This window comes from Colius striatus, chromosome 19 (genome assembly GCF_028858725.1).
Source record: "Colius striatus isolate bColStr4 chromosome 19, bColStr4.1.hap1, whole genome shotgun sequence".
Taxonomy (NCBI): domain Eukaryota; kingdom Metazoa; phylum Chordata; class Aves; order Coliiformes; family Coliidae; genus Colius; species Colius striatus.
The window spans coordinates 9,924,480-9,945,297 of NC_084777.1; the positions used below are offsets into that span (position 1 = coordinate 9,924,480).

The following is a 20,818-nucleotide window of genomic DNA, read 5'->3' on the forward strand; positions in this document are numbered from 1 at the left end:
ATTTTCATTTCATTTTCCTGCAAATCTAGTATGAAGTGGGCTGCAGATGATGCATGTTAACTGAACAGTGAGACACGGCTAAAGGCCATTCAGTGCCAGCATTTTAAGCAGTAATCTTCAAGTAAGCTGCCTCAATGCTTTCTCTCCTGTTGGACTACAAACCCAGTCTAGAAGTTAATGGTTATTACAAAACCAGTCACCTTGTGGCTCTAAATGTGGAGAGTGCTGGAGAGTGCTTTTCTCTCCTTCTCCACATCCACCAATACCAGTCTTCTTCCTCCCCAGGGAAGCAGAGAACGGCCTGGGGGTCTGGAGAAGCAGGTGAGGGAAGGAATTAACAGGATCACAGAATGGTGGGGATTGGAAGGGACAGTTAGAGCTCATCCAGTCCAACCCCCTGCTAAAGCAGCTCCCACCTAGATCAGGGGGCACAGGAACGTGTCCAGATGGGTTTGGAAACCTCCTGAGAAGGAGCCTCCACACCCTCCCTGGGCAGCCTGGGCCAGGGCTCCCTCACTGAAACACTCAAACAGTTTTTCCTCATGTTTAAGTGGAATTTTTAGTGTTCCAGCTTCTTTCCATCACCCCTTGTCCTGTCACTGGATACAACAGAAACAAGTGCTGCCCCAACCTCCTGACACCCACCAGTGAGATATTTGTGACTATTAATGAGATCCCCCCTCAGCCTTCTCTTCTGCAGGCTGAGCAGCCCCAGGTCCCACAGCCTTTCCTCAGAAAGAAGATGCTCCAGTCTCCTCAGCATCTTGCTGGCCCTGCACTGGCCTCTCTCCAGCAGTTCCCTGTCCCTCTGGAGCTGGGAAGCCCAGAACTGGACACAGGACTCCAGATGAGGCCTCAGCAGGGCAGAGCAGAGGGGCAGCACAACCTCCCTGGCCCTGCTGCCCACACTCTGCTGCTGCCCCCAGGCTGCCATTGGCTCCTTGCCCACGAGGCCAAAGCTGAGTTGTTGTTTCTCCTGACGTTCCCCTACGCGTTTACGTTTCTTTCACGCCAGTTTGTGTGTGACAACACTACGATCTCCCACCCTGAAGGAAAGCTGAGGGGTCCTTGCCTCTCCCCGTGTCCCCACAGCCCTCGCCGCGCAGCGAGAGCCAGCAAGGACAACGCAACCCTCCCCACCACCGCCCAGCCCCGTCGCAAAGCCGTGCCCGCGCTGTGTCCCCGCGGGCTCCCTCGGCGGTGCGGGGCCCTCGCAGCACCGGCGGTGCGGGGCGATGGGGAGGAGCCGCCGCCGGGAGTCCCGGAAGTGCTGCCGGGCCCGAGCGGCTCCCGGAAGCGGCGGCGCGGGGCTGGCGGCGGGGGCAACATGGCGGGCGGCGGCCGGGCGCGCTGCGGCCCCTGAGGCGCTGCCATGTACTCGGCTGCCGCCGCCGCCGCCTCGCCGCCGCGACGGGACTTCATCTCCGTCACCCTCGGCCCGGAGGAGGCGGTGGGGGTCGGCGGCTACAATAACAGCAAGGCCTGGAGACGGCGCTCCTGCTGGCGGGTGAGGGAGGGACCCGGGCCGTGAGGGGACGCACGGGCCGTCAGAGGGGGCTGGGCTGCGAGGGGTTCCGGGCTGCGAGGGGCGCTCCGGGGCACGGGGGGGCTTCGGGCCGTGAGGGGACGTGGGCCGTGAGGGGTTCTGAGCCAAGGGGGGACCCGGGCTGCGGGGAGACACGGGCCGTGGGAGGCTCCGGGCCGTGAGAATGAGACCGGAATGGAGGGAGTGAGGAGCGGTTCGGTACACCCCTGAGCTGCACCGTGTACCTCTGAGCTGTACCGAATACCCCTGAGCTGCACCGTGTACCCCTGAGCTGCACCGTGTACCCCAGAGCTGTACCGTGTACCCCTGAGCTGTACCGTGTACTCCAGAGCTGTACCGTGTACCCCTGAGCTGTACCGTGTACTCCAGAGCTGTACCATGTACCCCAGAGCTGTACCGTGTACCCCTGAGCTGCACCGTGTACCCCTGAGCTGTACCGTGTACCCCTGAGCTGCACCGTGTACCCCAGAGCTGTACCATGTACCCCAGAGCTGCACCGTGTACCCCAGAGCTGTACCGTGTACCCCAGAGCTGTACTGAATACCCCTGAGCTGCACCGTGTACCCCAGAGCTGTACTGAATACCCCTGAGCTGCACCGTGTACCCCAGAGCTGTACCGTAGACTCCTGAGCCGGGTACAGGGAGCACTTGGTGATGAGGGAACCCCGTTGGGCTCGGGAGGGCCGGGCGTCGCTGGGCTTGCAGGCAGCTGGGCTGTGTGTTGTGGGTCCTGATGTGGAACCCCCCTGTTCCAAGCTGGGGAGGGGGCTTAAGCAGTGGGTGCTTGGTGATGGGGTGCCCAGGGGCTGTGAGGAGGGGTGGCAGGCAGCTTTAGCAGAGGTGGGAAAAATCTGAGTCAAAGGAACAAGATAACCCTTATTACTAGTAGGAGATGAGGTGTACTACTTATAGAGGCTTTAGAGACGGTCAGGTGAAGCTTATGAAGAACTTGTTTAGGGACATAGTGTGGCAGCTTCTCTCTTAGCAGCTAGGGAAATGCAGAAACAGGACACAAGACATTTCACCCTTCCCTTTAGCCTTATTCTTTGTCAGCAAAAAAACCAGCCCAAGTCGGTGAAGAATCCCCTCACATATTCTTGTGCCTCCTTCCTACCACAGACACCACAGTCAGTGCCTCTTTTCCCATCCAACCCCAAGGAAACACAGCTGCTGCGTTTCAAGCATCCTTCTGCAATTGGGAAGATTATAGGGTTGACTGTGGTGGTAGAGCTGAAGGTGGAGGAGTGGGATCAGCATCTTGTGGTGTGCTTAGGGATTACTGTACAGGATTACTGAACCATCAGCACTGTGGGAGGAGGACAGGACATGGTTGCTGTGGGGCTCAGCAGTGTGAGCACGTTGACTGTTCTTCTCCAAAACATTTGCAGCCACTGGTTGGTACTGGGAGGATGAAGACTATGAAAAGTGCTGTGCCAATTGTTCCCAAGGGCAGCACTGGCACTGAAATGCCCTTTCTGTACACCAAAACCAGTACTGCTCTGGTGAATTTTGATAGGAGTGTTAGAAAACTAACAAAATGGTAATTTAGCAGTTAATGTTTAACTGCAACTGCTTTCGCTCTAAGTGGAGGAAACTTCTCTCTCAGGCTTTAAATGATTTTATTGTATAGACTATAGTGACCTATTGTATAGGTTTTACTGTATAAACATTTTTTGCCCAAAACTAAACTTGAAAACACTGTGTGTTTGTTGTATTCATTGTTCTGTGGGTTTACTTCATTTTCACATTGCTGTGGGCTTTATCTGTTTGTGCTGGCAGGATCTGTGCTGAGTGACCATTCCATGTCTGTCTGGCAGAGGCAGGATGGCTGACTTTTCACGCCCAGTGACTGGTGCTCAGCTTCTTTTGAGCTTTTCTTGTTTGCTGCAATAGTTTTGTTGTTTTTCCTACCTCTTCTGTTCCTTGCTTTGCATGTACATTCTGCAGTTCCTTCTCAGCCAGAGGGGAGGAAAGAGGCTTTTGGCTTCTTTCCCAGTTGACATCTGGGCAGATGCTCAGGTCAGCCAGAGAGGGTTGGGATGAAAGTCAGCACATTGTAGGTGATGCTCTCTTGGAGTCTCAGCAATTGGCAGTTGCTGAGGTTCTTTCAGCAAGTGCCTCTGCTGTTTCTCTGAGCCTGCTGTGCCATATGCTAGCAATGCTATACCTCTTATTCTCTTTGTCATCAGAAGCAATGCATATCTGCAGTTGGAAACAGGGTAAAATTAAACCTACTCAGTTCTGTGTTCTGAATGAATGGGTAAGAGTTTATTTTTGACTGAGTAGGCTCTTCATGTCATGCTAAATATTCTTCCCCTTGTTTTCTCTCCCATTAGAAATGGAAGCAGCTGTCCCGACTGCAGCGGAGTGTCATTCTCTTCCTGTTTGCCTTCCTGGCAGTCTGTGGAGTCATTTCATACACGAGCATGGGGGAACCCTGGAAAAGTATGTGTTCTCTGCAGCTTAGAGTTACTGGCATGTGGCATATTTAAGGGATTGTTGTACTGCTGATAACTAGTTGCTGACAAGGACCGGGTTTATCCACTGAGGCACACTTGGGAGATGATTTTGTGTGACAAATTTCAGTGACTTGTTTCTGCTTAATGAGAAATGTTTTTCATATCCCTTTTCATTGTTTATCTTGACTGGAGCAAGGTCTTGTTTTTAGTTGGTAACCCAAACCTAAGTAACATAATCCTCTCTTGGTTTTGGGAGTCCATCAGGTTAGAAGTTCCAAGCTTTTCTACAATATGAAGGCACATTTACCTTTGATAATATTCTTACTGTGTGTATTCAGAAGCTAAACCAACAGCAAATTAAAAAACCCACAAAAATCTCTTTTAGCAGCCTTCTTGTGTATTAAGGAGAGTGTTGATACTAAAAGACACTTCACATCTAAGAACTACCATGTGTTTATCAATGTTTTGTGAATGGAAACAGTTTTTGGAGGTGCATCTAGTTTGTGAATGCAGCAAAATGTGATAAATTTCTATCTGGAGCCTGAACTGGTGATTCCTTGTTCTGAGCAGTTTTGTGTGTCTAGGTCTAACAAACAAGTCACTGGATGATCAGAAAACAGAAGCAGAAATTCCTGGGTTGAAGCTGGCAAATCCAGCTGTTCTACCTGCACCCCAGAAAGCAGATGCCAACCTTGGAGACTACCCAGAGCTTTCACAGCAGGTACTATGGGTGGGAATGAATTTTGTAAAGCTATGAAAGAGCTTTTGAAAGCTGCAGATGGTGCTTGGTTCCAACAGTTGTGGAGGAGAAAGGAGTTATAACTTACGGTGGAATGCTTCCCTCTCAGGAAGGGCTTTGGTGCAGTATTTCTTGGTTTTACACTGAACACTTAAGTTAAAAAGGTGCTATTTCTCAGTCACTGCTGTACCAGGAGTGCCATGACTTCAGGTCACAGAGACCTCTTGAGGTTTCACTTTCCTGCTACAGTTAGCCTGTTTGGACTTGGAGTGCTCTGGATTGCAGGAGCCTCAACAGAGTCATGGCTGGCCATGAGACTTAGGATTAGTCAGTCACACTGAGCTGGCACAGCTGATCTGGGAGCTTGAGGAACAGCAGCAGCCAGCCAGATATTGGTAGGTTTTGGAGGGTTGTGTTTGTGGGGGATGCAACAGGAAAGAAGCAGAAACTGACTGTACATTAGTGCAGCAGCAGAACAGCAGTTACTGTGTTGCTCTTTGTGTGTTTAGCTCCTGAATTTGGGGACTTACAGTTAATGAATCAAATATCTTTACAATACTTTGGCACTGCCCTGTGTTAAATTAACATCTGGTAGAGGTAGTTTAGAAGCAATTTGTCAGTGTAAACTTAAGAAGTGGATAACTTTACCAAAAGTTTAAAACAAACACAAACTGGAGGTGTTCAGCATCCTTCTGTTCAGGGCAGAGTATGTATCCTGACATCGAAATCACATTTATCTCAAGTTATGTTTGTGCAATGATGTAGGTTATGGTTGGAATTTTATCACCTCTGCAACATACCAAGCACATATTCTTTTTCTTTGTTTTCTCAGAAGCCACCAAAGCTGCCTTATGTTCGACGTGGTCCTTCCAATCTTCAAATCAAGCCACCACGGAGGAACATGAGGCTGAAGACACGGCATGATCCCAGCAGGGTTGTGGAAGAGCCAGTCCAGGCTGATAAAGAAGAGAAAACAGAGAAGTCTGTTATCAGGTAGACTTACTGTTATCCAGCAAGTCACAGTGCTCCTCCCACTGACATCCACTGGGTGTTGGAGTGGAAATTGTAAGGGCTTTTTGTTGTGTGTGTCTGGGGTTGATTTATCTCCTTGCACGTGGTTGTCCTCAGGTCTGGCCTGACAGCTAATGGTATTGCTAGGCTGATGCACTTCAGTGAGTGTGCAGCTTTTGTGATTTTTGCTGTTTGCATCACAGAACTGCAGATCTGGAGCCCTGCAAGGCTGGCTGTGTTTCTAATGCACTTAGGCAGACACTCCTAATGCTCAGGAGAGTTCTCAGTGTCTGTAGGTTTCCCTCCTTTGTTTTGTAGTAAATGTTAAGGTACCACAATCAACACAACAGCACTGGCACCAGCACCTTGTCCTGGGCCAGGCTTGGAAAATTATACCAGTGTGAGTGTTGGTCAGGGGCACAAGGCCACTGGACGCTGTAAGCCCACATTGAACTGGCAGAAACTAGACTTGAGTGTGGCTGTGTGCACATATCAGGATGAGATAGGTTTCCTCCTTTCTTACCAAGGATTGGACACATTGGTTCAAGGCTTCTTATGAAGATACAGTAACATCTTTTACTGTGATGCTATGATTAGATTTGTACTAAGTCATTCCCTAAGATATTACTGATTGAAGTCTTTTGATTTGAAAATAGCTGAAGGGTGTAGCTTGGATATAGGAAAGAAAACCACAAGTTCAACAGAGGGTTTGGAACACCAGGCTTGGGATTTTGATACATTTATGTCCTTTTCAGAACCAGCACTGCCAAGCTGAGTGTAGCATCAGAATCATGCCTGTGGCAGCATTTCAGCTGTTGGTGTTACTTGAAATCTCTCAGAATGACCTGAAATGTTTTATTTCTATGCTTCCACTCCCTCTCTAACTCATAGAGTTAAACAAGTGGTAACAGGAAAACTTAGGAGAGTGATGAAAGCATAGGGAAGACTAGTTACAAATGTAAAGAATCAAAATCAAACGATGTCATTTATCTGAATCATCACTTATGCTGATTGTAAACAATATCAACTAGAAACTCCTGTAAACCTGCTTCCCTTAGGAGGCATATCATGGACTCAAACTCAACATTTCTTTGTATTAAACAACGTAGTTGAGATTGTTTGATCTTGGTGTGAACTTGGCTCAACTTTCAGTCCATTCTGACAGATATTTTCTTCAGGAGACTCTCAATAAAAACCTGTAAAGAGGGATTTTTGCAGCTGTGGTGGCAGGGGAGGCTCTTGAACCCCTTGGTGTTAAAACAAGTGCTTTAAGTGGCCTTGTGCTTATTCATGATTTTTTGGTGATGATCATAGTGTGGTGCTATTCACTGTTAGTGCCTCCTGTGATCATTTCAGGGCTGGTAGGTAACAGAATGCTTCTATTGCAGCATTCTCACGTGTTTTAATTCTTTTTAGAAGTTCTCTATTAAATTCCATTGCCAAAATATTTGATGAAATTCCAAGAGCCTGTAAGATACATTTTTTAATCCAGTAGAAGTTCCCTGGTTCAAGTTTCTTTCGCTGAACAGCAAAATTACTCAGCAGTTAACACAGTGATTTTGATCCTTGATACAAACCCCAAATCCTGTTCTTATCAAAGTATTGTAAGAGGAAGGAAATGCAGAGATAAGTCTCATTCATTTGTGTGACTTTCTGTAATGAGATCAAATAGTCTTAATTACAATCCCTTTTATTTGCAGCTGGAGAGGAGCAGTAATAGAACCTGACCAAAGCACCGAACCTCCGTCTAGTAAAGTAAAGGAACCAGAAAAGCCATCATCTGTGGAAGCTGATGACCAGAAGGAACCAGGTAAATAGTGCAGTTAACAAAACCCTGATTTCTGTTCATTTTCATGCCTGAAGTTGTGCAATTCCTTCCCATACACACCTACTCAATTTTAATGAAGGAAACAAAGTGCAGTAAAGATGATTTACCTGGAGCATCCAAACCTGTCAGGAGTCTCCTTCTCTGGAGGTCTTTCAAACCTGCCTGAACATGTTCCTGTGTGACCTGATCTAGGTGGGACCTGCTTTAGCATGGGAGTTGGACTAGATGATTTCTAAAGATCCCTTCCAACCCCCACCATTCTGTGATTCTTTGATTTTCCATGGCAGCCTTCATGCTTGTTGGCCTTCAGAATTGGAAAATAAACGTTTGTAACAGCTCTTTGAAATGTAGCCTCTGGGAGAAGGCAATCATCCCCATCCTTTCTCCAGGAAAGGGTAGTCAAAGGGAGAGGACTTGAAAGGGGCAGCTTCCCTTTTCAGCAGTGGTTTTCTTTTTGTTCTGCAAACACAGGGGAAGTGACTCCCCCCTGAATTAAATGGACCTGGTTTTAAGGCTCACCAGAAAGCTGCAGAGGTTGTTTTTGCAGTTGCTGTCCTTGGGAGTAAAGGACCTGCTGTTCACAGAATCTCAAGGGCTGGAAGGGACCTGGGAAGCTCATCCAGTGCAACCCCCCTGCCAGAGCAGCACCACCTAGAGCAGGGCACACAGGGACTCATCCAGCTGGGTTGGAATGTCTCCAGAGAAGGAGCCTCCACAGCCCATCTGGGCAGCCCCTGCCAGGGCTCCCTCACCTCAACAGGGGAGAAACTTTCCCTTGTGTTTCTTTGGAACCTCTTCTGTTCCAGCTTGTGCCCATTGCCCCTTGTCCTGTCATTGGCCATCCCTGAGCACAGCCTGGCTCCAGCCTCCTCACACCCACTCTTTATGTATCTTTAACCATGAATGAGGTCAGTCATTAATGTCTCCTTTTCCTCTCAGTCTCCTTTTCTCCAAGCTAAATTTCCAGGGTTCATATGAGGAAGTCTAATGTGACAAACATGGCCTATTACAGTGTGATGGCTTTAGCTAACTTAATGTATGTGGGGTTGGTAATGCTGCTTGGTGTTTCCTGCTCTAGAAGTCTTTGTTTATAGTTGTGCAAAATTTCAGCTAATGGGCTTGAAACGTTACATGTTGGGTGTGTAAATAAAGCTCAGCTTCACTGTTGAGGACCATGGAGACAGACATGGCTTTGCACCAGATGGAACATGCAGATTTTCTTCTTTTTTTGTTGTGTTGACTGAAAAATTCAAGAGAAATAATTCTGTATAACTGATTGTAAATTTAGCAGAAAGCAATGAATAAGACAGGGAAGATGAGGGAGAAATGGTATGTGGTAAATGAGCCGAGGACTGTGTTGTTAAGCATGTGTATTCAGCAGCTGAGTTACTGCTGATTGAAGCAATCTTAATTCTGGTATTTCCTGACTTTCAGGTCTTCCAGTTTTAGTGATACTCATCTAACATCTGATTATTTTAATGTTTTATTTCCAGAAGTGACTTTATTTCTTTTGACCAGGGAGAGATCTCTGTTGCCACTGGCTGAATTGCTGCCCAGAAGCACTGGCTGCTTCACCCGCAGGGCAAAAGCTGCCTTGAAAGAATGATCTCAGGATGGGTTTTTTTCTCATAACACTGATTGTTTAGTTTGGAAGAAAATTCATTTGGGGCAGAATGCAGCAAAGTGGTGTTTGGGGTATAGCTGCATGACTGCCCTGAGCCAGGTGCTGTTTTCGTCCCGCAGTGCCCATCACGGAGCGGCAGATGGCCGTGATCGAAGCTTTCCGCCACGCCTGGAAGGGCTACAAGGATTTTGCCTGGGGCCATGATGAGCTGAAGCCTTTGTCCAAGTCCTACAGCGAGTGGTTTGGGCTTGGCCTTACCTTGATTGATGCCTTGGATACCATGTGGATTTTAGGCTTAAAGGAAGGTAATTTTTTTATCCTCCTCCCATTGTTGTCCCCTCTAAAACAATTCCTGACTTTCTGTTCAGACAGTTCATGTTCAGAATGCTTTGAGGGGAACATTTATTAAGTGTGGCCAGTAAGTTTAGATTTCCTGTGAGTGTAAATACATATATATGACAGCTGTGTACAGAAATGAGTACATAAACCACCCCCAGCTATATTAGGCACCGTTTTTCTTGGAATAGGATTTTGAGACAGGAACATCCCAACTCTGCTGTTACAGATAACAATGGACATCTGCTAGAAACTGAGGAATGTTTGGCCTCCTGATTTTGGTATCTGTACTAAAACCCCAGTGCTGCCCTTGTGCCATTACACAGCCCCTGTAGGCTTTTGACCCATCAGGTGTGGGCAGCTGGCCTGTGAGCGCCTTCACTGTATTTCTTCACACCTCATACCAGTATTTCATATCTGCATTTCCTAGAGTCACAGCATGGTGGGGGTTGGAAGGGACATTTAAAGCTCATCCAGCCCAACCCCCTGCTAAAGCAGCTCCCACCTAGATCAGGTCACACTGGAATGTGTCCAGGTGGGTTTGGAAACCTCCTGAGAAGGAGCCTCCACACCCTCCCTGGGCAGCCTGGGCCAGGGCTCCCTCACCTCACAGTGAAAGTTTCTCCGTATGTTTCAGTGGAACTTTCTGTGTTCCAGCTTCTTCCCATCACCCCTTGTCCTGTCACTGGATACAACAGAAACAAGTGCTGCCCCAACGTCCTGACACCCACCACTGAGATAGTTGTAACTATTAATGAGCTCCCCCTTCAGTCTTGTCCAGGCTGAACAGCCCCAGGTCCCACAGCCTTTCCTCATCAGGAAGATGCTCCAGTCCCCTCAGCATCTTGCTGGCCCTGCACTGGCCTCTCTCCAGCAGTTCCCTGTCCCTCTGCAGCTGGGGAGCCCAGCACTGGACACAGGGCTCCAGATGAGGCCTCACCAGGGCAGAGTAGAGGGAGAAGAGAACCTCCCTCATCCTGCTGCCCACAGTCTTCTAAAAGAGGTTTAAAGAGGCTATTTCTGTTTCTGAATGGCTGGAGAACGGGAGTGTTCAATACCTCCTCCTGAGCTGCTCTGCTATCTGTATCTTTCAACAGTTATCCTGGAAGTGACTCTGTTAGAAAACTCTCAGGTTTTAAAAACCAAGTAAAAAATTCTGCAGTTCTGCTGCAAAAATCTGTGCTCAATGGATGTTGGAGAGAGGTGGTTTGTGGGGTATGTTTGTGGGGTTTTTGTGGGTTTTGTTTTGTTTGTTTTCTTGGTGGATCAGCCTTTTTTTTTTACTGCTATTTAAAAATTCCTGGAGCTGTATCTATTTAACCTTGGTACATAGCCACTTTTTACACTTTTCATGCAATTTCTTGTGTAGGAAGGTAGGAAGAACAGAACTGCTGATAAGGGGACAGTAAACAATCAAAGTGTTTCACAGTCTGTCTCCTCTACCTTTGAAGTTTGTGTAAAATATTAAACAAAACCTCTTTCTCCTGTGTCTGCAGCTCTGGGCCTGAGCAGGCTAGCTTAAAGTGTCTTCAAACTGACAGTGTGCTGATTGGTTTTTTTCTCTAGAAAATTAATTGTGAACTGCACAGAGCTTTTAAAATAAATTGTGAGTAATTCAGATGTGTTGGAAATGGGTTCCTGGTGAAGGCTTTTTCATATTTTATAGCAGGTCTTTTGCTTCTTGCCTTAGAAAGCTCCTGGGGTTTCTTCTGAATAACACGTTGTATAAATGAAAGTTGTGTTTGAGCTTGCCAGTGTTACTTACAAGCTGATGAATGCTAACACTTCTGGGAAGGAGGACTGTACCTTTTCTGTTGTGCTGCCAGACAGTACAAACAGCTGACAGCAGGAGGTTTTCCTGTGCTTCTGGCCCATCCAACATCCAGTGTTTACCCAGCTCCTGAAAAAAACCCATCAGGGATGGACACAGAGGCATCCTTTTGCTTTAGAGTTAATCTCCTGTGAAATACCTTCCACTTCTGGGAAGGTGGTGGTTGTTCTGCACCTGCTCACAAGCAGGAGTTTCTGGAAGGTGTGAGATAGTTTGAGATGGCTGATGCCAACAGTGAAGGCGTTAGAGCCTGTGCTTTCAAAGCAGACAGTGCTGCAGCTGCTGAGCTGGCTGTTGAACTTGAAATAGCTTTTTTTAATTACTAGTGTGGTGAAGAGCCAGTTTTGTTTCTGAATTTAAAAATTGCAGGCTGTGGTGGGGGTTTTATGAGTTTAGTGCTGAAGTAGGAGGCAGGAGGTTGAACTAAAGACAGTAAGGGCTGTTAATGCAAGTGTTATCTTTTGTCTTGGTAGGTAACAGCTTCAGCTTAAAAAGATACAATTAGAAAGTTCAGAAGGCCTTTGTGGAAGTGTGACTAATTGTCAGACAAGTCAAACTGATGGATTTGAATGATCTGAATTTCTGGACTATTTTAATAAAGAATTCTTCAATTTCTTCTATTTTTTTTAGCCTATTAGGAACTTTTATTTTGCTGGATACTTCTGTGCATCTCTGGTGTATACTGAATAAGAATTAAGCCAATGATAGTCCAACTTTTCCCAGCATGTACTCCTTGTTTTAGTTTTCCACCTTCAGCTGTGATCTCTGTAGACAGAACTAACTGTCATGGATTATCTGCAGTACTAATGTCTTTAGTTGCTGGAACATGCTGGAAGTTCATAACTGAACTACCTTTTATACTTTGCAGAGTTTGAAGAAGCAAGAAAATGGGTAGCAAACGATTTAGTATTTGATAAAAATGTGGATGTGAACCTCTTTGAGAGCACTATCCGTATCCTGGGGGGCTTGCTGAGCACCTACCATCTCTCCGGGGATAGCCTCTTCCTGGAAAAAGCTGTGAGTGACTAGTCTTACAAAAGAAACTGGGTTGTGTATTCCATGTTGGACAAAAGCTGAGGGAAGGTTCATCAGAGTCATCATTTAACTCTAAACATTGCTGGTTTTCAACAGTTTCGTATGTGAGGTGGTGGGAAAGGGATTTGCCATTAATCTTTTTGGTCTGTACATTTTTGCTGTGTGGATAACCTCAGAGCTGTGCTGTATTCTTACATGCCTGTCTTGCTGTTGGTGAAGGACTGACCACTGAATCATAGAAGCACAGAATGGTAGGGGTTGGAAGGGACTTTTCAGTTGGAAGCTGGTTGTAATTCTGTCTAGACAGACTATAGATGTTTGAAAGGAATAATGGTGAAGGGTTCTTTGCTTTTATGATGGAACATGAACAATGTAGTTAAAAAAAAGGGGGAAAGAATCATGATGAAATTGCAGTGGGTCTCTTCCAGCCGCTGCACTTTCCTGTCAACGATACATTGCCCCCAATTCCATTCTAATAAGCTGTAACCTCCCATTACAAGCTACAGAATCACAGCATGGTGGGGGTTGGAAAGGACTTTTAGAGATCCCTCAGTCCAACCCCCCTGCTAAAGCATAATAAAGCTCAAGAAATAAGAGGGAATAAATGGTTAGTGAAGAGTAATAGTTGTCTTCTGTTGCACTTACTGTGTGTCTCAACAGCACCAGCCACCTCTTTAGCTAGATGAAGTCAGTGACTTCAGAATTACATCATGTTGCATAGGGCTTGCAGACCCAGAGGAGGCATGTGATACTAGGAGCAAGGGAGAAGCTCTGCAGTCATTACTGTGAATAAATCCATGACTCTCTAATTCTTGACTTTCTTGCACCATCTAAAACTAAGCTGCTCTCCTCTCTTTTATTTGTGTCTGCCTAGTAGAATAAACTCTAAAGGGGTTAGTGTGTGTAGTTATGTTTTCATTTGTTTGTTTTGTCCTGTGCTCTTGGATTTTCTTTAGAAAGACATTGGGAACAGGCTGATGCCAGCATTCAAGACACCCTCCAAGATACCTTATTCTGATGTCAACATTGGCCGGGGCACCGCACACCCGCCCCGCTGGACGTCCGACAGCACTGTGGCAGAGGTCACCAGTATTCAGCTGGAGTTTAGGGAGCTCTCTCGTCTCACTGGGGATGAGAAATTCCAGGTATGAACAATCAATTTATATTTCTTCTCTTTTTTTATTCCCCCCTACCTCTTTACAGCTCCACTACTGACTCTCCATCAATACATGTAGTCTCCAGGTGATGTTAAATGAGTTGTGAAGCTCTAGCTGAGGGAATGAAAAGAAACAAAGTAACACTGATTATTTTATTAAATACCAAAAAGTTGTAGCAGAGGTGAATGTTTCTTTTTCTCCCTCAGAATTAGCTGTTGATTTAAAATAAAATAACACCACAAAACCCCCCACAACACCACCAAAACTTCCCCAACCCTTCCCCATTCCTCCAGTTTTTATTGTTGACATTTGTTTGACAGTAGGTTGTCAGATTTTGTGGGAATAAAATAGTCCCCCTAAACAGGAGACTGTGAAATTGCATCTTGCTTAACATTGTTAGAATTCTGTGTGCAGTTTCTCTTTGTCATTATCTAAATGCAAAGAGGAAATCCTTGGTGTTGCCATCCAAGGAGATAAAAAGTGACTCAGTAGATAACAGTCTTCCAGCAGGTCACAGGATAAGGAAAAGTTAGTTGAAATAAACTAATTTCCAGAGCAATGGATATATTCCACTTTTCTTTTGCTTAGGAGATGTTATTTTATTATCCTGACCCATATCCACAGATTGAGTTTTGAGTACTGCAGTTTATTTAAAGAGGTTTTAGCTACTGCATGATTCATGTAGTTGTTATTTTAGCTTGACTTCTACTTTGTGAGTGTGAGTAAGGCAGGTGACAGTCCTGTGCCATAGTCCTGGCTTTTGAGTGGATTTACTTGAAGGCAAGCAAATAGTTACAATTATTTCAGAGTACTTAAATATACCCAAAACATCATGTTCTGTAAGTCAGAAGGTTTGAAATCCTGTATTTAATATATTGCATGAGCTGAACTTAATGTCCCTGATGCTAATTGGAGGAAGATTTGTTACCACACTGAAGTTACTACACGGTTTTGTGCATCATTTACACCTGTAATTTATGTTTGCTGTTTTCTTTCAGAAAGCTGTAGATGAGGTGATGAAGCATGTTCACACCCTCTCAGGGAAAAATGATGGACTAGTGCCTATGTTCATAAACACCAACAGTGGGCAGTTCACTCACTTGGGTGTTTATACTCTGGGAGCCAGAGCTGACAGCTACTATGAATATTTGCTCAAGCAGTGGATTCAGGGAGGGAAAAAAGAAAATGAGTAAGTTCTTTTCATTTCTTTTATCACCTAAGCTGGAAAACTTTCTGTTGTAGTTTACTGCTTCAAGAACAATAATGTATGTGCCCAACAGTTGACTGAAAATATCACTGTTTTTAAAAGCAAGCTAAACAACCAAGAAGGACTTGTGGTAACTTGAGGTAAAAGCAGCATAGACTTAGTCTCAAAACTTTCCCTCAGCTTTTCTTCCTCAGCACATCACGTGTGAGGAGGGTTAGAGACAGGAGAGGGGATAATAACTGGGCACTGATGGAATACTGATGATACTTCATCTCTCCAACAATGGCTGTGTTTTCTCTGGGTTGGTTTGGGGAAAGGTGAACCCTGCAAGATGGTTCAGGTGGGAGGTTTAATCCATCAGGAATAACTTTGTCTTAGAAAGGAGACTGAAGTTTGATGTTTGTGTGAACTTTGCTTTAGGTCTCTTATGTTTCTCTTAACTGCACTGAATAAGGGACTGAATGTTTGCACTGAATGTTTGCATGGGGCAGAGGAATTAGAGATGTTGCAAAGGTTTCCCTCAAAGCAAGACAAAAAAAATGCAAGCAGATTTTTCTGCTTGTGAGCTAATTATGTTGGAATTGTTCATGCTGAGGGATTTAATGCATAGTCACAATGTGCCTCTCTGAGGCATTTCTTCCTATCAGAGCAGGTGCTCCTCTACAAACAAAGTTTGCATTGCTGCTTTTCCAAGCCATACCTCACTCTATTTACACAGAGAACTGTCGTCCTCGAGGCCATGAGTGATGGTGTTCTGTGAGCTTCAGCATGAGCCTCTTCAATAGGGCTTTTTCCATATAAAAATGCTTTGAAACAAGGGAAATTCCAGTTAAACATTGTGAAATAATGTTTCACAATTGAAGTGGACAAACATTGGAAGAGGATGCTGAAAGTCTTATCCTGAGGAATGGCTTGGATAAGCCCTTGGGCAGCCTGAGCTAAACTGAATCAGCTTCAGAGCAAAGGGTTGGTCTTTACCAGCCTAAATTTTCTGGGACTGCAATTACTGTACCTGCAAGGACTCCTGAAATAAAATCCAGTTACTGCCTAGAAACAGAGTTGGGGATGTGTTTTCTTTAATACTTAAACTTAGGGTTTACTGGAAAGTAAAACCAATATTGCAAATGGAAGCAGTAACTAATGCCCACCTGATGGTGGCTTTGAGAGTTCCTTAGTCAGCTTTCACAGTTGGTTAAATATTGTTCTGTAGACTGAAATAATGGTTGTCAAAGGGGTTGTGCTGAACATTAGCTATGATTAAATGTGTTCTGACTGCGTGTGTGTGAGCCAACTGGGAATGATTTTAATTCACAGGCTTTTGGAGGACTATATGAGAGCCATAGAAGGAGTGAAAAAGCACCTTCTTCAGAGATCACAACCCAAGCAGCTTACTTTTGTAGGAGAGCTTGCCCATGGCCATTTCAGTGCCAAGATGGTAAGAAGTCAAACAGCATTTAAAACCACCACAACAAAAGAAAAGAGAAGAAAAATCAAAGTGTGACTGGGCAAATGCAAAGCGTGTGTGTGTGTGTACCAGGGGCCTTCTCTTTGAGTTCCTCTAGTTTTATGCTCCTGTGAGACTGAAGACTCATAGGGACACAAAGGGACACAAACACACACTAGTTCTGTCATTTTTTTCCCCCACTGATTGTTGTGTTGTATTGCAGGATCACTTGGTTTGCTTCTTGCCTGGAACTTTGGCCCTGGGAGCTCACAATGGATTGACTGCTGACCATATGAAATTGGCTGAAGCTCTTATAGAAACCTGTTACCAGATGTATGCTCAAGTAGAGACGGGCCTGAGTCCAGAGATTGTCCACTTCAATCTTCATGCTCAAAAGGGCCACAAAGATGTGGAGATCAAGGTGAGCTCATCGCTGCCCTGAGTCGCTGGGACTGCTGATGTGCTCTGATGTGCAGCAGCTGCTGCTTCTGCTGCCTCACTTTCTAGATGTGCCTTAGCCTTTGTTTTTAATTACTCTTGTAGTGTATTTAGAAGCTGTTATGCATCATAAACTCTAAGGAGCAGATGGAGATGAGAACCATTGTTTTACTTCCTACGTGTGTCCTTGAGGAAATTCCCTATCTGAATTTTCCTTTTTCCTCTTGCAGCCTGCAGACAGACACAACTTACTGCGACCAGAAACTGTGGAAAGCCTTTTTTACATGTACAGATTCACTGGTGAGAAGAAATACCAAGACTGGGGCTGGGAAATCTTTCAGAGCTTCAATAAATACACACGGGTAAGGTCAACTTATCACAACCTTGTTCTGCCAGGACAGTATTAGCTCATTTGATCTCTAACAATAACTTTGGGAACCTGCTGTCTTTCAAAAGTCACCAAATACTTGTAGGGAAATTCATAAGAACAGGCAGAATAAAACAGCCTTACGGATTGGGATATACCATTTGGTACATTCAGGGAAGGAGCTGGTATTACATTGATTAAAAGGTAAAATGAAGGAGCTGTATGGAGACTGCCAAAGTGTTTCTACATCTTCTTGGAAGCTGTGAGAATCTCTACTGCCATGTCTTTTAGAATTAAGAAGCTAAGAAGGACCTGGGTGGGTTGAAAGAACCCTTTGGCTGAATTAGCCCTTCACTACTCTATTGCCAAAAAATAGCATGAATGCTTTAACAGAGGGGTGGTTGTGTTCCTCCTGACTGCAGTCTCATGGATATGCTGTAAAAGTGGGGCCTAGAGGGCCAGTGGTCATTAAATATCCATGGTCTGTTCTTAAGAGAATAGATCTGGTACTTTGTACAACTCATGCAGAAATTGCACTAGTTAATTTCTGTGCACTTGTCCAGAAATTTCAGGGGATGTTCTTTGTGATACCTGTTTAAATTAGACACAAATAGACATTTGGCTTCAGTTTATCCTTGTGGTTTCTTCTAAAGTGCAGTGAGACTTTTTTTCATAGAATCCCAGCATGGTGGGGGTTGGAATGGACCTTTAGAGCTCACCCAGTCCAACTCCCTGCTAAAACAGGTCCCACCTAGATCAGGTCACACATGAACGTGTCCATGTGGGTTTGGAAACCTCCCGAGAAGGAGCCTCCACACCCTCCCTGGACAGCCTGGGCCAGGGCTCCCTCATTGAAATAGTGACATAGTTTTTCCTTATGTTTAAATAGAACCTTTTGTGTTCCAGCTTCTTCCCATCACCCCTTGCCCTGTCACTGGATACAAAAGAAAAAGTGCTGCCCCAACCTCCTGACACCATTGAGATATTTGTAACTACTAATGAACAGCCCCAGGTCCCACAGCCTTTCCTCACAAGGAAGATGTAAATGATGAAAAACAAGTATGAAATGAAAAACATGCTGCTCAGTTTCTCAGCACTTATTTTCTCCAGGTGCACCTGGATGTTAAGAAATGAATTTCTTTGAAGTTATGGAAAGACACAACATTTCTGCCTTTGTTTTTCCTGGCACAGGTCCCTACTGGTGGTTACACTTCTATTAACAACGTCCAGAATCCCAGTAATCCAGAGCCACGAGATAAGATGGAGAGCTTCTTCCTTGGGGAAACACTCAAATACATGTTTCTGCTGTTTTCAGATGACATAGACTTAATCAACCTCGACAAATACGTATTTAACACGGAAGCTCATCCACTCCCTATCTGGGGGCCAGCATAGACTGGGTGCCACTAGACCTTCCAATGGTGGCAATTTGATCTTCAAGTCACTTTACTTTTCAGGGTTTGAGGAGAGATGCTATATTGCACCTTTTTTTTTTCTTCTTCTTGGCTTAAAACAAACAAAGAAAACCTTTGGGAGAGCATCTCTGGTTTGAAGAAGTCGTGTCAGTCTTAAATCTAATCCCTGCTTCTGGGATGAGCAAGCTGTGCCATCCAGAGCTGCTTTTCCTGCTGTTGATGAAGAAATTCAGAGATAATTGCTGTGTGGACCATGACATTCACAGGGGCTCTGGTCATTCAGAGCTCACTTATGTCAGTCTTACTAAATGCTCATCAACTGTCAGGAAGGCAGCACGTTGTCTTACAGCACAGGATCGTCCCTGGAGAGAAGGAATAAGCTACAGGTTTATTCTGGATTCCCTGAAACACTCGGTTCCGGTGCTGCTCCTTCCTGAGAACTTCAGTGTTTCAGGTGGTGAGTGGAATAAACAAACAACTGTCACCTTGTCCCAGGTGGAAGCCAAGCTGTCAGTGTGGCTGCTGGCAGGCTGATCTCAAGCTGTCAGTGTGGCTGCTGACAGGCCAATCTCATTCCGAGCTCATTCCGGGCTGTGCTGCGAAGCGGCTGTTGTCCGGTCTCTTAGTTTTGTAGAGCACTCTTGAGCTGTGGCTGAAGTGACCGATGGAAGAGGGATTGCTGCTGGTTTGGCTCAGAGTGGTGTGTAATTTTTGTTACAAGTATTGCAGGTTTTTTGTAACTTATCTGCAGGAATGCAGGAGATAATGTGAAGCGCAGGTGAAACTGCACGTGCGTTTTCTCTGTCGTTTGCATCAGTTAGACTCAGGTATTCTGACTGAAAGCTGCTTTCTGAGGTCAGGCACTGGGAAAGCTTGTGAGCACATTAGGGATTATTTCCAAGTCTGCCTCCTTCCATCCTGTCCTGTCCAGATACTGCATTGTAAGGTGTTTGTTGGCTCAAGACAAGCTTCCAGCTGTACAGCACACTTCATCTTAGGCACCATTTTTTTTGGACTGTGGGGAAATTTGGAATTTTTGTGTTTTCTTTAGGACTACTTCAGGTTAGAAGTGTTTTCATTAGTAAAAGCAGACAGTCTCGATGTATTGCAGCAATTCCTGCTCCCAACTGAATCTGTCAAACCTGTTCAGTTGCTTGAAGACAAAGCAGACCCAGTGGGGTGTTTTTTAACAGTCTTACAGGAGCCCTGGGATCTTTAGCTTTTGTATGTGCAAATAGATTTTTAAACCATGCATTTGGAAATCAGCTTTCTGTAGTGCTTTTTCCTTTTGGTTTTGTAGCTACTTGGACAGTCCTGTATTCACAGATAAGTTCTCAGAAATGTGCTTGTTCATATTTCCTACAGAGGTTGTTGTCACCAAAATGTCCTTTCCCCCCAGTGTCAGGGGGAGGTGCAGTCACCTTAAATGCAGGGCTGCTAAACAGAACTAGCAAAACCTGACTGTAATGGTTAATGTTTCAGGGGCTGAAGGGAGTTTGTGTATGTTTTATGTAACTTGATTTGTAAAGCAAGATGCATCTTTGTTTGGTTTGTGCTGATCAGTTCCATCAGCTGGAGTCAGAAGTTACCCTGGGACCACTAATTTAAGTCTTTTGAAGAGTATTTATCATTCCATGTACTAATGATGGCTTATGGAAATGGAGACATTTCACCAGTTATTTAAAATGCACCTTTTTCTGTCATCAAGAGGGACCTTGGGCTTTGCAAGACCCGCCAAGTTTGTGCAGAATGTCAATGCTCCTGCAGCTCACGCGCCACCGTAACCCCGGCGCGTGCAGCGCGCTCCGGGGGCTGCAGCCTTTGTCTGCACCACTCATTCTGCTCCCAAGACTTTCTGTTTTCATTGACATCACAGTGAAGGAGGAAAAAGCTGCTGAAACGTGGAAGGAAACACCTTCAGTGGTTTTTGTTTGTGGAGCAGGTTGGTGTTTCTGAGGAGCTGAGCTGGGACTGAAAGCTGAAGGCTTGTTGTGGTCAAAGCGAGTGTTGACCCGTGATCAGTGACTTTGCTATGAAGTATAAAACTGCTCATTTGGCTTTTCACCTGAGTGGCAGCTCTACTGAGGAAACAGAGGTTTCTAAGAAGTGGAACACATCTACATGCTCACAAAAAAACATCTGTTGTTGAAGTCTTACAGTAGTCTTAAGGTAATTGACTCTACAAGTGGGACTGTGGGAGTCTGGTAGAATTTTTTTGCCTTATGATTGGCTTCTGGGATTAATAATCCATTTCCTAATGAGTTAAAGGAAAGAGAGAAGAATAAATGGTCACTTTCTCAAACACACCTTGTCTTTCAGCTGAGCATGTTGGTCAAACTGATTTCTACCTAATTCTTCCTGGGAAGCTGAATGTCCTTGTG

General features: G+C 45.2%; 1 protein-coding gene across 1 annotated transcript; it reads left to right on the forward strand.

The window, feature by feature from the left end:
• The first annotated feature begins 1,311 nt into the window (after positions 1-1,311).
• MAN1B1 (mannosidase alpha class 1B member 1) lies at positions 1,312-20,741 on the forward strand. The gene is made up of 13 exons (XM_062011538.1): positions 1,312-1,507; positions 3,883-3,991; positions 4,590-4,726; positions 5,577-5,737; positions 7,456-7,565; positions 9,327-9,512; positions 12,243-12,391; positions 13,366-13,554; positions 14,565-14,755; positions 16,088-16,208; positions 16,441-16,638; positions 16,886-17,017; positions 18,214-20,741. Exons 1-13 carry the CDS (start codon positions 1,373-1,375, stop codon positions 18,415-18,417), a joined length of 2,022 nt encoding a protein of 673 aa, XP_061867522.1. The 5' UTR covers positions 1,312-1,372; the 3' UTR covers positions 18,418-20,741.
• The last annotated feature ends 77 nt before the right edge of the window (positions 20,742-20,818 follow it).